The sequence below is a fragment of the Stomoxys calcitrans genome, chromosome 3 (assembly GCF_963082655.1).
Source record: "Stomoxys calcitrans chromosome 3, idStoCalc2.1, whole genome shotgun sequence".
In the NCBI taxonomy this organism is placed as follows: domain Eukaryota; kingdom Metazoa; phylum Arthropoda; class Insecta; order Diptera; family Muscidae; genus Stomoxys; species Stomoxys calcitrans.
The window spans coordinates 2,259,906-2,276,705 of NC_081554.1; the positions used below are offsets into that span (position 1 = coordinate 2,259,906).

Below are 16,800 nucleotides of genomic sequence, written 5' to 3' on the forward strand. Positions count from 1 at the left end.
TATATATATTTATATCATTAGTTCACAAATAAATAAAATATGTACACATAACAAATAGGTATTCAATGAAACATTCCGTTTTAAAAAGTACAAGTTAACTAAACGTAAACGATGATTAGTGCTAAAAGTTGTTTTGTTGTTGTTGTGTTGTTGCTGGTGATTTGTTGTTGTAAATTCATTTCATTTTAAACGCACCAAGGTATGGTCTGCACATGGTCCGCCAGTGTGGCCGCCACCACAGGTGCGCATGCACCCTAACCCGCATGGAAACTTGGCCATGATGAGTGAGTGAGTGCATCATAGGCCCTACTCGGTTGTGAGCAAGAGTTGTTGCCTCTAGTTTTGGTTGTTTTTGTTTTTCTTCTAAACGGTGAAAACGAGTGTTGTAGGAAACAAATGTACGAGTGATGATTTGCAGTTGTCTGTGTGTCCTTTATTCCAAAGTTGCTAACAAAACCGTCATCATTTGGTAGCCTCAACTCTTGGTGTCAAGCTTAAAAACTATCCTCGTCGTCCTCTTGGACTTCGTACATGTCATGATGGCGACCTATATCATGTCATAGCGTGGAACTGTTGGTAATGCCTTCGGCATCCTCGGACCAGCTCATCTCCATGGGTGTGCCGGACAAACTGTTCATTTTGTCTATCAGCAAGACTTCTTCGATGGACATGCGTGAGTTTTTCATGGGATTGGACGAAGAGGTCGATTCAGAGTTGGCTGACGATGAGGCTGTGCTGACGACGTCATCCGACGAGGCAGAGCAACTTTCATCCTCGGAGTTGGTACCAGAAACCATGGCTTCGCCGGCCGACTCCTGAATCTCCTGGCACTTTTTAATCACTTTCAGGTCTTGCACCGAGGGATGCGAGGGAAGAGAACGCATTTCCAAACGTTCGCCCTTGTTTAAAGCCGAAGTATCGCAAGTGATGAGCTTGGCATTACTGCGCCTAAACAGGATGTCCTCATGGGGCTCGTTATCAATCTTCAAGGTAGAACAGCGGGGTCTCATGCTGTAAGGCGAGCTGGCAGTCACAGGTTCCTTGAAGGCGACTGCATCGAGGTTCTTGCGTGAACTACTACCCGTAGACATCTGTCGAGACAACTTAGCTGAGCTTGACTTTTGCTGCTGCTGTTGCAGAGCTTCGCAACTCTTTACACTTACTGACTTTGAGCGTATACGTGGATGTAATCTATTGTTAAATTCATTTGTTTCAACTTTGGAATGTTCTCTTATCACTGAGGTGGCAGACATAGACTGGGACAGAGGATTGGGCCCAGCTGCGTCCAATAAACTAGAATTACTTGTTTGTCCTGCACTGGCACTGACGGACAGTTGGCGCCTGGTAGAGGGGCTGCGTTCAACAGATCTAAAGGAGCCGGCTCGTTTAACCATCTTGCTGGCAGCCACTTCGGGCGTTTCATCATCCATTTCCAAGACCCAAGACACTGAGTCGGTCTTCTCAATCACACCCTTGATGACAGGTGAGGTGGGCGGCGAAATGTCTTCCATGTGAACTGATGCAGATAAGGCAGATCCATTCATGGACGATCGATTGGTCATTGATGTGGATGAGATGTCATGAGCAGATAATTCTTGCAGTTTAGATTCCACCAGATGCAGTTGTTCGGAGCGTTGCTTCAGTTGCCATTGTAGGGCTTCATTGTCATAGGATAAACGAGTGCGCTTGACAGATTCGTGGTTAAAGGCCTTTTGGATCTCATCGATTTGTCGCAAGTATTCCCTGCAAAAAAGTTTAATAGTTTTATTGTAGTAGGTTGTGCAAAAATATGCCAAAGTTTTACTTACTTCTCCTTATCCGACTTAATTCCCATCTCGGACAGCAACATTTCATTATTGGACTCCAGCAAGGAGATCTTGGCCTGCAGGGCCATTTTCTCGTCGGCAACCCTTAAAAGTTCTTCATTTTGTTTAGTCAACTTTGAAATTTCTTTCTGCTTCAGCTCAAGCACACATCGCAAGCTTTCGGCCTCACTCTGTAGCCTTGACAACTCCATGTTACCCATGGCCGAACAAGATGATGTGTTTCGAGTTGAGCTGACCCCATTCTCATTAAGACTTCGCCTAGTGTTTCGCAGTATGGCGACTTCATCATTTGATAGGTTAAGTTTGTCCTTCAAATCCCTCTCATTGCTTTCCTTCAAGGACTTTAGTCTATCCAGCTCCTTTGTCAAGGATCTCAAGCGCTCCTCTAATTCTTGCTCACGCTCAGTAGACTGTTGCAAACTTGTTGCGCATGAACTTTCCGTTTGGCTAATTTTTTCCTTCAGTTCTTGTTCGGAAATTTCCAGACTACAAAAGCGCTGTTGCAAAGCACCTTCACGCTCTGTGGCATTTTTCAATTCTTCCTGTTTCTGTAACAGTTTCTGTTCCATTTCCATACGATAGCAATCAAATGTTCTGCGGTGCTCCGCTTGGGCACCTTCCAATTGTGTTTGCAGGGAGAGAATTTTCAGCTTTGCCGCCGATTGGAATTCCAAGAAACTCGATTGAGCTAGAAAATGAGAGAAAATAGAACTTCGTGTCACATGATTGTTAGGGAGGCGAGAGTTTTTGGCTGCTTACCTTTTTCCAATTCACACCGATGCAAAGCCTGCAATTCGTTCTCCCTTTGCGTATAGTAGGCATCTTTATCACAAAGTTGATCCTGCAGCTCGGAGCAAGCAGTCTTAGCCTCATCCAGCAGCAACAGGGTTTTTTTCAGTTTATCCTTGGTTTTAGTGTTTTCCGACTTCAGAGATGGACAAGCAAAAGCATCCAACTGTAAATATAAATTTTAATTAATTATGATAACATTCTAATCCAAACACTGGGTGAAACTGGTGAGGCAGCTAAAGTCTCTGGCTACTGAGTGTGTAATCACCTACCGCACTCTTTGTGGTATTCGTAAAAGGACGAGAAGTCCATGAGGGCGAAGGCAATGGTGTCCATGAAATCAAATCCATTGTTTCATTGGCCAATTTTTCGTTGGGAAATACAAATTTATCGAACATGTTTTACAAAACTCCGATGTTTAACGCTGTCTTGCTAAAAGTAAACTAATGAGGACCTTTTAGCTGAGCCTCCATTTATACCTCTGTTGATTGTTTAGATCCTAGAGCAGGTAGCTGAAGTAAAATGGAAAAATACGTGGCGATTACACTGGCAAACAGAAACATCTGTCCCTTTGTTATGGATTTCTAATTCACTTGGTAATGCACCATGTGAAAACGGGATTGTTTGTGTTCCTATTGACACTTGGAATTTTATTTGAAACTGGTCTGGAGAGAACAGTTGTATTTTGAAGGAAACTTGTCTTCTACAGAAAATACATGCGCTGGGAGTCTTTTGTTAGTATTATGAAGGAAATGTAATTATTTTCCTTTCTGCCTCTGATGTACAGTTGAACAAACAGTGGCTCTAACATGAGACAGGATCAATGGAAATTTAATATTAGGACAATGTTTGACATATGACAGCATACACTCCACACGCACTACTGATTCGGTTTAACTATGTCTGTCTGTCTGTCCATGTTATTTTATCTACAAGGTACAGGACACAATTTCCATCCGATCGGCACAGGCTTTTTTATTAGCCTGTTGAAATTGGAAGAAAACGGTTAAGATTTGGATATAGCTTCCAAATACATGATCGTCATTTGCAAATCGATTTGCACAAGGGAGTCTCTTATGATTCTCGATATTACTGATGAATTTGATAGAAATCGGTTCAGATTTATATAAAGCACCCATATATATGTATCGTCGGATTTTTATATCCACCACAGAAGGATGGGGGTATATTCATTTTGTCATTCCGTTTGCAACACATCGAAATATCCATTTCCGACCCTATAAAGTATATATATTCCTGATCTGCGTAAAAATCTTTGACGATATAGCCATGTCCGTCCGTCTGTCCTTTGAAATGACGCTACAGTCTTTAAAAATAGGGATATTGAGCTGAAACTTTGCACCGATTTTTTTTCCATAAGCAGATTTAGTTTGAAGATGGGCTATATTGGACTATATCTTAATGTAGCCCCCATATAGACCGATCCGCCGATTTAGGGTCTTAGGCCCATAAAAGCCACATTTATTGTAATTGCGTTAGGCCAAATCGGTTCAGATTTGGATTTAGCTGCCATATAGACCATCGATCTCTCGATTTAAAGTCTTGGCCCCATAAAAAAACGCATTTATAATCCGATTTCGCTGAAATTTGACACAGTGACTTATGTTAGGCTTTTCAACATCCGTATCGCATTTGGTTTAGATCGGTCTTTATTTGGATATGGCTAACAAAAAGATCAATATTTTATTCTATAAAATTGAACAGTGAATTGTACTTATTAGACCTCTTAATATACGTGTCGATTTTGCTCCAATTCGGACCATATTTCAATAAAGCTGCTATGGGGGTATAAATTATGCATTTTCACCGGATTATAACAAAAGGTTATTTACAAATATACCCAAGGTGTTTCTAGCCTCTGATATATATTTTCGTACGATTTTGACCAATACTATAATAATTACGGAGGCCACCGTAGCGCAGAAGTTAGCATGTCCGCCTATGACGCTGAACGCCTGGGTTCAAATCCTGGCGAGTCCATCACAAAATTTTCAGCGGTTATTTATCCCCTCCTAATGCTGGCGACATTTGTGAGGTACTATGCCATGTAAAAACTTCTCCTCAAAAGAGGTGTCGCACTGCGGCACGCCGTTTGGACTCGGCTATAAAAAGGAGGTCCTTTATCATTGAGCCTAAACTTGAATCGGACTGCACTCATTGATATGTGAGAAGTTTACCCCTGTTCCTTAACGAAATGTTCATGGACAAAATTTGCATAATAATTACGTAATTTGTTAACCGATTTAAGTTAATTTTAGTTTGCATGACTTATCCTCCATAAAACATGTGGTGTAGGGTATCGATTGGTCGACTTCGCCCGACTTTACCCCGTCCTTACTTATTTAATAAAAGACCATATTAAGCGTAAGTTTTGAAAGTCAAAGCCAAACTAGATTAGAATTGTTACCTATAGATGTCGAAGAAATTAAATCATAAGTCTGTTAATATGGGACCTTATTGACCAATTAGGCACTTACGTGGCATAAATGTTAACTGTACATAAACTCCGAACAAAATGTTTAATTGATTAGCTTCTTTTGTCGGTATCGCTGCAACCATTTTTAGCAAACACTTTTTGGGTATGATCTTGTTGCTATAGTATAGCAAACATTCCCTTTAAACAGAAAAATACGGCTGAAATTGCAGAAAGTGTTTTCTGAATGTACACCATGAATACAAGCAGAGTTACATATATATTCGACCATAATGATGATTTCTACAGACGGATGGTTGCATTGAATGGCAGGACGAAAATTTTAGGCATTTGCTTTTCCTCCACAAAATAGTTTTCAAGCGAAAATTTTAGGACCGACACAAACCATCGATTCCATTTTCGATCGTTAGCTGATTCTTATTTTCGCAGATGACTCTCAAAATCTAATTTTTGAAATTAGATTCTTTACTCTTCTTTTTTAATGCATTTCTCTGTCTCTAACTATGGTACAACGTTTTCCTTGATCCAAAGTAAATTTCCAAAACTTCAACGCTATTTTGACCTTCATTAAAATAATTTTGTCTTTAAAAAAGGCTGCTACTACTCTCGCTCTTTATGATGAAAATCAATATTTTTCACGACAAATTTTTATCAGATCATAGATTTTGAAGCAAAACAGCTTGCTGATTTCATTCAGTTGGACATTTCGTCATAATTTACAACATTTTAATAAGAGCATTATGTTATCATTCAGATTTTTGTTGTTTCAAAAAACCGCGAAAATCATAGGATTTCTTCTGTGTATCACGAACACATTACCGACCTCAAGCATAAGTTAAGGATACTAATATTTAAGATCAATATTCTTGAATATTAAGTGAAAATTTAAAAATTGGTAAACTTTTAATTAACTCATTAGTGCATAGTATTATTTTTTTTTAATTCTTACGCTAAGTGTTCATTTACATGAATAGTTTGGAAAACCATATAGAAAAGAACTTAGAGCATATCACAATTCACAGTTATTCTGTGATTTTTATCAAGTTTCAACTTTAAAGTTCTTGTTTACTAACCAAACCGGCAAGAAAAAATAAAAAAAGTATAAAAAATATGCGTGGCATGTTTTTTAGACCAAATTACACATGTCACTTTTTTGGCCCAAGGACAAACGCTACTAAATTTGAAAAAAAATAGGTTCAGATTTAGATATAGCTCTCTCCAAAGATGTGTCGTACTGCGGCATGCCGTTCGGACTCGGCAATAAAAAGGAGGCCCCTTATCATTGAGCTTAAACTTGAATCGGACTGCACTCATTGATATGTGAGAAGTTTGCCCCTGTTCCTCAGTGGAATGTTCATGGGCAAAATTTGCAAGCTCATTCAACTCTTCAAGGCTAAAGATGAGCATATGGTTTTGGTATCGCTCACGCCATGAGACCAAAATCGAAATCAAGGAAAAAGTTTTGCGGTAGAAAACCGGCTACTTAAGTTTGATTTCACAATTTGTCATTTATTTCGATTTTAGCACTCCACAGCCGCATGAGTGCTCTTTGGACCTTACAAATTGACCCAGCTCAATACTAATCCTTCTTCTTCAACTTTAACTTTAACAAAAAGTCAATATTCATGCCTAACGGGGGAATTCCTCTTCTATCTGGAAGAACTGCCGATTAAATTAAATTTTAACGATAAAGAGGACGGTTTAGAGATAGTCTTTACATACATCACATTCTATACATTTTTGGGAAATTTTTAAGCGTTGACAGAAAGGTCATTATTATCATCCGATTGTGCCTATTTTGATTACAATTGATGGTAGTGAGTGGTCGTTCCTATGAATATCGAATATACTATAGAGTTGGTTATCCCCTACCTATTTCTGGCGAAATTTGTGACACATACAGCTCTCGTTAAATCTATGTGCATATTTGAATGTATTCAACTTGGACTTCGCTATAACAAGGGCCGCCAATCAATAAGAAAAACTTAATTAGGGCAATTATCAAGAATATAATATTGTATCCATTCTTATCTTAAACCCTTTTGGCAAGCACAACAAAAAGTCATTTAGTTTGTTCATTTAGGATGGTTGATTCCTCGATGCCATTGTCCAGAGTTGCGCATAATTACGTCGTATTTACAAAAACTTCAAAGCAACAGCTACATTGATGTTTGCTAATCAAAGGCAATCTATTAACATGTGTGCTAATATTTACATACGTTTTCATTGTAAGGAAATTGTTTTGCTATTTTAACACAACATAGAAAGTCCATTGCTTAGTTGGCTCAACAATGGAGATATTTACAAATCGCACTGATGCAGGGAATTCAATGGTTGAATAATGGGAAATACCCACGGCTTTCATTGATTTGTAATAGTTTTGAATAACCCAAAGATGCTACCAAGAACTCATAATGTTGGCCTTTTCTTAAAATAATACCAAACCCTTCTCGATGTACAAATGTATGTCGGCAAAACCTGTCTGGCAAACAAAATGATTAATCTTTTTATTTTTAAAAACAAACTCAGGCACACCTAATCCCATGCCATCGCTAATGTTCACATAATGACACCAGCTAATGGCATGGAATATAATTACGGACACAGACTCAGATCTTTAGCCGTATAAGCATAATTATATTTGCAAGACGTCCTACCTGTTTACCTGCAACTCTATATTAGAACTATTAAAAATTGCTTCTGAATGGTTACAGGTATAATTAGAGTTTAGCCCAATTCTGTTGTTCTGTCCTATTGGCAAAACCGCCGTGTTTGGAAAAATTCCATAACCGAAATGCGGGATTATATTAGGATTTAAAGCCAAATTGGCTATTTATTTTTATAAGCAAATACCTGCCCTGCTTGTAAAAGGCAATCAGAAATTGTATTTTGACTTTGGTTCTAATGATCTGATGTCAAAAGTTTCAATAGGTTGACTATCATGTCGAGAATATTTCAACATATTACTTCAAGAGCTAAACAATAATTTGGGACTATTTTAAAATTCCCTTAGATGTTAAGAATAACGCTAATTGATTTAAGAAGTAAAACCGCTTTCGGTATACAACACCAACTTTCAACTCTACTCATAGGTCTCAAATTCAAAATCAAGCTAACGACAATATTTCTTTATCTGATACTAATTAACATTCTAGCCTTAGACAAAACGATTGAAGCTAAGATCCTTGATCTTTTGGGTGAGTTTCAATGTTTGCTGTGTTTTATTTTAGTACTGGATAGACAAGCCATGAAGGGCAAAAATAAAACGAAAGAAAAGTTTCCAGTGCACGACTGTCTGTTTACCATGAGATGGTTCGAAATATGACTAAAATCGTAACACAATCCTACAGAACCTACAAATAGTGTTTTACCACAATTGAAAAAAAACCAGTGTTAAAAGAATACCTGTCCTATTATGTACCCGAAAAGTAAGAATTTTAAGATAAGACTCATAGATCATTTCTGGGGCCGAATTACCGCATACGTGATGGAGTACGTATTTTTATCGAATGAGATACAAATACGATTGTGACCTTTGCTCTATTGTTGTAGAAAAAATTGACGCCAAAATAGCTTACAGCATGCAAAAACCAAAGAAAAAACTTCTATGGACTAGAATTTGCGGGGCTAGAGGGGATTCAGCTAGTTTCTTTCCATAAATTACTATGTTGTCTTGTGATTGTTTTAATGTAAGAATCATCTGCATACACCTCTCTACAGCAACTCTACGAGATAGTTTTTTTGGAACATGTCGGTGCTTCGACAAGAAGTTTATATAATATGGTACAAGCCATACTGAGAGAAAGGTTTATATAGGAGCTAAATCAGATTAAGGATCGCTTCAAACCATACTTGGCACAGATATTGGACGTCATATGAGAAGTCGTTGTCCAAAATTTCCTATAGTAATTGTACTTTCTAGGAGCTTAACATATACAATGGGGAGATCGATTTATATGGGAGCTTTATCAAGTTATGGACCGATTCTGACCATACTTAGCACAGATGTTGGAGGCAAAATGTGCAAAATTATAGCTAAATCGGATAATAAATGCGCGCTTTAAGGACTCAAGAAGTCAGCCCGATAGATCGGTTTATATGGCGGGCTACATTCTAATCTGGACCAATTAAGTCCATTTGCTAGCTTTACTAGTTCGACTTCTACAGTGATTTCGGCAGACAGACGGACAGTGTCGCAGATAATTTTTTAAAGGTGTTCCAAACGGAATGAGATCTGCTTATATGGGAGCTATATAAGGTTACGGACCGATTAAATCCATATTTGGCACGTATGTTTTAGGTCATAGAAAAAAAAAACGCTGTGCAAATTTCAGCCAAATCGGGTAAGAATTACGCCTTCTCGAGGCGTATATACCGTCCGGAAAAAAAGACTTAAAAGAAAGGCTTCGTTTTTTTGAGTGGGGCATGCCTTTTACTCTCGGCCCTTATTTTGTACAGCGTATTTGGACTCTATTCCTGAAATCCGTTATAACGCCTATATTACAAAAAATAAAAACTGACCGAGTGACAGCACCCTGACTTCGAATGGCAATGGGACTTCTTCTTAGCGTTGGAAAAAATTCACAAATTTATAACATCTTGTACAACAGTCGTGGTGTACGATAAAACAAGAACCATTCTATCTTCATTTCGGAATGTTTTGAACTCATTTTCACAGAACTACACTAAAAAAATCGCATAAAAATTTTCTATTCAAAATAAAATCGTTTGCAATTAAAAAATTAATTTTTTCAACCATTTTTCTAATTGAATATGTTTTTTGTTTCAATTACTTTCGTAAATGAAATTGAATCTGAAAGAATTTTCAATTATAATCATGATTAAATTTTTTCTATTTTAATTAAATTAATTAATTGAATTGAATTAATTGAATTAATCTTTTTTTAATTGAATCAAAACATTTTGAATAACAAAATAGTCTTAGACTCTATATCTTCTTTTATAATATGTGCACTGTAGCCTTTAATTGTTTTACTTAACCACCATACTACATGTCGTCCCCTGTGATATAACTGGAAGGAGATTTCAAGGGGCCATACGTTCCACATTTTGGTAAATTTATAGTAATCCGATAACAACCGGTTCTACGAACCGAATTTCAAAAGATGTTTTAAAAAATGTCAATCATTTTTTAAACTGGATCAATTAAAAAATTAATTAATTTTTTTAATTGAATATGTAACATTTTTAGTCGAATTTTTTTTCAATTACTCCTTCAAAAACGATGATTGATATTATCATTTTCGTGATTGAAGCAGTTTCAGAAAACAAAATTAGTAGGAGAAATTAATTTCGTGATTGAAATCGATTTTTATTTTTTTCTGTGTAGCTACAGAAAACCTCCCATCATACTAACATAGCAACCTTTAGGAAAACCCACTAGAATAGGTCACAATAAAATTTTAAGGAATTTTGAATGACACATCTAGATTTTCCTATAGTAAATACGCACACAATGATATGCCTTCAATATGTCATTGAATAATTTGTTTTCGCTTGCCAAGCTATAGTATTTGCCAATATGATTTTTTGGCACATCTTAAATCTGACAGTACTTATGTAGGCAAACATATGATGACAATGGCAGTATCGATTATTGGTGATTCCAGAGATATGGATTTTGCCATATGTGTTTGTGTTAAGCTTATGGCAAAGGAAAATTACATCTATGTATCTACCTGTGGGTGAAATGACCCTCTAAATGGGTGTTAGGAAAATGATAAATATTTTCCAACTTTGTTAAATCCCCACAGGTAAAAGTACTAGAATTCATCACACAAACCAAACATGACTATTTGGCTAAAGTATTTTAAAAAGAACAACAAAATGTAACAATTTGTTGAAATCAACCGCATAACCCTTGCTTTCATTCCTACAATTAATTCTACAACGAAGTAAACAAAAACGATATCCTTACAATGGAATGAAGTAAACAATGCGGACAATGTTTTATGTAGTTAACCAAAAACAAATACCACACGGATTTGCCTTTGTTCTTACCCTATGTATGTTAAGATATACATATCAAGGCGGGAATTTCACAAAAGCCTGATTTCAGATTATCGAGTACTCGATGAGCTAGATTTTTATCAATTCAAATGGCTCTTGGTAGACAGAAAGTAGAACGTTCTTCTACTTATACCTGAAACTCAATTTCCAAACCCACAGACGGCAGCTGTTCACTCTCCTTGGGCGTTTCGCTATCAGGAACAAAGAAAAATTGCCACAATTAAATGAAATTAGTTACTACAATGGCAGATGTGATGCTTGGAACCTATGGTACTATTCATTACAAGATTATCCAGTTTGTAGGTTGAAGGATGAAGATTAAAAAAAGGTACAAAAAAGGAACTGCAATAATTAAATTTTGAATATTAGAGCACATTGTTCTACATATTGTTTGCTACAGCTTCTCTTTGAGAAGTTCTTGGCCAATTTCGATATTTATGCATGGAACGTCTTCGACGTACGGCAAATTTTACTTAACGATAGAAATAACTTTGAATTTCTATGAAAACAAATCCTCACCCGGCACATAACATACATTGTGTATGTATACAATTATGTGGTATGGAGTTTGATATTTGAATAAAGTTTGAGGTTTAATCTTGAAATGATGGCAGGCTCCTTGGTTAGTAATTTCTTTCACTTTCACATTTCAAACTTTCATAATCAATATGCCGCACACATAAAGAATTCATGAGTGGTCAACGATTTACATGTAATCAGAGTGCTTCCTGAGACTGAGACTTACACCCCAACTCACGGAAGTTAGATGTTGACTACTAAACTAGCACCAATTTGCACTTACATCATAGACCAGATATTGAAGCAGCACTCCTAAAGCTTCTGTACTCTTCGATTGATGTGCCGATTGCTGCTGCAGTTGTTGCAGTTGCAACTGCTGTTGTTCAAACGCCTCATAGTTCAATGCACCATTGCACGAGTGCCGGTTAAGTAGTTTCAATTGTTGCAAATCATCGACGGCAGGTTCTGCTGAAGGTATGACAATGTCATCTGACAGTTGTTGATGCTGTTTGTGCAGCAAAGACTTTCGACTGACACCAGTCGAGACAGACGACGTTGGTGGTGAAGGGGATTTGTGTAATTTATTTTGGATTTTCTGTAAGAAAAAAGGGAAAGACGTTTTTCAAATATCCCAGCATGGCCAAAAACCCAAAATGTACCAACCTTTTCGTTGAGGTTATTGGCAACAGCTGGCGATGAGGCGGGTGTGGTTTTCTTATTATTGATGTTGGACAGTATGGGCGACGATGTTCTTGAATTTGTTCTGGCCGACTTATCTGTAGTCGCCGCCGCTGCTCCTGTTCCAGTTGCTGCAGCTGTCGTTGCACTAATATTATTATTGTTGTTAAAGGAAATGCCATTTTCCTGGAGATCCGTCGGTGTTTCCGCTTTGCTGATGTTATTTTTCGATTGATTTAAAATGCGATTGTGATCTGTAAATAAACACAAAAACAAAGGGTTAGAAAGCAACTGACTGGAGTCAAAAACAATATGATTCATATTTTTTATTCATCACAACTCGACTGCTTTATGATTGGATTCACACGGCTTATTATGACATCTTGCCAATGGTGAATCCAATATATTTTTATGGCACACAAACAATGAATATTTATACAAAGCAGCGTAAAATATAGATTTATTGTCCAACGATGGCTCATTGCCCTATAAAATAGCAAACATCTGACCATGACTATTGCGTGGCTCCAAAGCAGCTTCCAAAATACTTTTTTCCCCGATAAAATGTAGCATTTACTTTGACGCCAGGCGCGATAAAAACGATTGGAGAATGGACTTCGGTGCTCACTAAAGCGATGCGCTTGAAATTTTGCATAAATACTTCTTATTAATTTAGATCGGTTGGGATCGTAAATGGTACAGCTCCCATATAAACAGATCTCTAGATTACACTTCTTGGGCCTTTAGAGAGCGGAATCCTCATCCGATTTGGCTAAAAATTTGCATGATGACTTTCCTATGGCCTCCAACTGATGTACTAAGTGTGGTAGGAAACGGTCTAAAATCTACGTTTAACTATGCTAACGTCGTCATAAAGCTCATATAGTTCGTGGATCATACGACGCCGATACACTCCATCAAATCGAACTGGTCCCGTCACGGGATAGTTGTGAGCGCCACACAGGCCGGAACATTGAGGTCCGATCTGCGTGGTGTTCATTGTTGTCATGAGAAGCTTAGCTGCAAGCTTCCGCAAGCGTCCATAGGTTGCGCATAGTGGAATACTCCATACGGAATAGCTGCAACGGTAGTCGCGGATAATCAGCGGTATCGAGAGGAGAGTCTCAGTGAGAAGTCGGGCGGCACCGGCTCTTGCACAAATACTGAATGCCTATGATGCTCGATATGACAGGGCGAGTTATTAGCACCTTTAAATAACCAATGGTCACCCTGTTCCCGCGGCGATCGGTCCTTTGGACCGGAACGAGCTTTGACATTTAGAACGAGAATTTTTCCTATGATTTTGCTACTAAGCATGGTTCTAATACCTCGGAACCATTTATCAACACGGGTAGTATCAGTGGCTTGTATAGTGTGATCTTCGTTTGTCGAGAGGTGGCCTTGTTTCTAAACTGCTTACTCAATCCAAAGTAGCATCTTTTTGCCAGTATTATTCTTCGCTTTATATAAACCGCCTCTAGAGGGCGGTTTATATGTTATATTCGGCCCAGCCGATCAAAACACGTATTTAATTGTTTCGTAAATATTACGAAGACAAGCGTAAAATTTTGCGGATCCCTTATATTCGGTGGACATATATAAAAAAAGGGCCATTAATATTTTCCTTTTGCGGTTTAAAACGCAACATTTTCTTGGACCTCCTAATCACAAGTATGTTATTGCTATATGCAATGTGTGCTTAATATTTAGAATATACCCAGCACAGGTTTTTATTAAGTTGGCGACTATCGTGATTTGTAATAACTATATACATTCTTCAAAGATCTTTTCCACCCTTCAATACAGCAAATTTGAGTAATATTGGTTTGTAAAGCAAACATTGAAGACAGAGAAAGTCCCACTAATGATACTTCTTCCCTCTCCCAAGTGTGGCAAGTTTGTGCGTAAGCCAAACTTGCCGATTTACCAAGAAAAACCCCAAACAATTTCAAACACTTTAGCTCTCTGACAGAGGTTACCAACCGATCAATCATATTTTGAGACGTAACTCCATTGTCATAATCGTAAAGCGCAAACTTGACAAATCATCTAGCATCAGCAAAGGGGAAAGTTGTCAACATGATACACGAGGCATTTGTACATGTGTGGACAACGTCACATTAAAATTACCAAAAGTGCTAAATAAACCTCATTTTAATAACCAAATCTGGTTATAATCACCGCTAACAAATTGTCTGGTAATTACGTGAAGAAAACATGACTTTGCATTACGCATCACTCACTCAATCACTTTTTTCAACAAAACAATTTGCAATTTGCATACAAATTAAAACACATAGACATCATCATCTAGTGGCCACACCAGCAACAATTTGCAGCAATCGCCAACATCACCTGGACAATGGCAATGGCCGAAACAATGTTGCTGAACTTTGGTGCATAAGGCTGCCGCCTCTTAAGACATTTATGCTGTGATATGCCATGTACAACAATGTGCGACACTTATTGTGGACGAACAGGCACTTGAAGTCATCACCTTCCAAACCTGAAAGCAACTGCCATCGATAAAACCAATTTATAATTGGCATGGCTTAAAAGCAAACCTATTTATGATTACTTCTAAGATATTAATTTAAAAAGGCAAGCTTGCGAACACACTTTTTTATGTATTTTCAATAAAGGAGTACACCCAGAAAACTTAGTCAGCTGATATAAGCAAACACTGGATGTTGATATTAAATTAAAAATTTTGAATTATTCCATACAAAATTTTTGAACCTCTTAACAACAATTGAGGCATTTGCTATATATTTATGAATAAAAAAAATCATAATTTATCGATTGTTTCTCATCTGGCTTTGAGGGCCACACATTGTGGTAGCTTGTACTTATATCGAATAAACCGTGAAAACGTGTCTACGACTTTTCACACTAGTTGTTCTCTTCCACCGCATGTAGTAGTGATAGACTTATTTTCTATACGACTACCTTGCTTCCATGGCATACATATGCCATTTGTAAATCTTTTGGAAGTTGTATAGATGGCTTCGAACGCTAAACTACGGCAACGGCTCCTGTTCCAAACTTGCCTAACTTGATGGAATATAAGCATTTTTAAAATATTTAGGACATTTTGAGCTTTTATTAACTTTCCCCCTTAAAAACAGCGGAAAATGTTTGTTGTTTCATCAAAAAATTACTAAATTATACCTGTCTCATTTTCTGCAGATGTTCGTTTGTTATAGCAAACATTTTTGCAGTTTCTATTAACAAATTTCTTTGAGCGTAGTAATTTGAATTTCCACATGCATGCGCACCCATGCTATCAAGTGGGGTATGTATTGTAGAAGGCAGTTCATGTATTCGCCACAAAATGAAGACAGCATCGATTGCGGTAGTTTGATGTTGGCTTTTTTTGTTTCTTCTCTATTTCTTTCCTAGCTTCAAGTTCACTAACATTGTTTTTCATCTGCTGCTTCTTTGTGTTGTTTTCTGCTGCCCCATTCATTGCTTATGGAATTTATTTATCATGGGGGTCTATCGCATGGAGTCAGCAGTTTCAGCTTCCTTAAACAGATCTGTCGCCATTGGAATAGCTCATTTTGTTGACAGGTAGGTGCTGACGATGTTGTTGCTACTGCTACTACTGTTGTTTTTGATGTTGCATAAGCTTCACTTTAATTGGGCACACAGATGTGCAACACCACCAGCAGCTTGTACCCATACTATTTTGATTTGGATATGACAAGTTTTTTTGTTTTATTACATGAACCAATACCAAATAAACTAAAAATCGTGGTATTGCATATTTCCTCAACAGTATTACGAGATGAATGTGAAATACCTAGATTTTATCGAACGTACGCATTCTTCAAGCATATTATAAAGAAACATATGGTTATATTCCCACATATCAATGATTTAGTTCAAATCAATTGTATTGAATCTAATTTGTCAAGTCCGAAAGTCGAATCGTAAAATTTGAACTCTTCTAACAAACTTAAGTGCAACTTCAAGTGTTGTGTTTTATTTTAGTAGTAGTGCACATTACGAATTATTGGGTATAATTTGTTGTCGAATGATATCGATACGTGTTATCGCATGACAACGATAACTGTTATTGCATGATATCCATAACTCTTATCACACGATATCGTTTACTATTATCGAATGATATCGATAATTGTTATTGTATAATATCGATAACTTTTATCGTATAATATCGATTACTGATATCACGTGATATATATTGTCTAATAATATCGAAACTGGTATCGTATAATATCGATAACTGTTATCGTATTATATCAAAAACAGGTATCGCATGGTATTGATAACTGTTAACCGTATATTATCGATCACAACTTTGCACAGAATATTTATCCAGAATATACTTATATCATGCACTTGATAGGATCAAAATACTACAGTAATACTCCCATTAAGGAGAGCAAAACAAGATCTGAGGTTCATGCCGGAAGGATCTGTTCATTCAATATAGATAGCATTTGTATAAAGAAGCTGATTGATAGCGGTTCACCT

General features: G+C 37.2%; 1 protein-coding gene across 1 annotated transcript in view; it reads right to left on the bottom strand.

Annotated features, from left to right (window-relative positions):
* Positions 1 to 274: 274 nt before the first annotated feature.
* LOC106081271 (serine-rich adhesin for platelets) overlaps positions 275 to 16,800 on the bottom strand; it is a 194,359-nt gene continuing 177,833 nt past the window's right edge. Inside the window, exons 6-10 of the mRNA XM_013243122.2 lie at positions 12,283 to 12,551; positions 11,903 to 12,214; positions 2,586 to 2,781; positions 1,809 to 2,514; positions 275 to 1,743 (exon numbers count right to left, since the gene is read on the bottom strand). Coding sequence (XP_013098576.2) covers positions 558 to 1,743; positions 1,809 to 2,514; positions 2,586 to 2,781; positions 11,903 to 12,214; positions 12,283 to 12,551 — 2,669 coding nt within the window. The 3' untranslated portion in view covers positions 275 to 557. The remainder of the gene's footprint in view (positions 1,744 to 1,808; positions 2,515 to 2,585; positions 2,782 to 11,902; positions 12,215 to 12,282; positions 12,552 to 16,800) is intronic.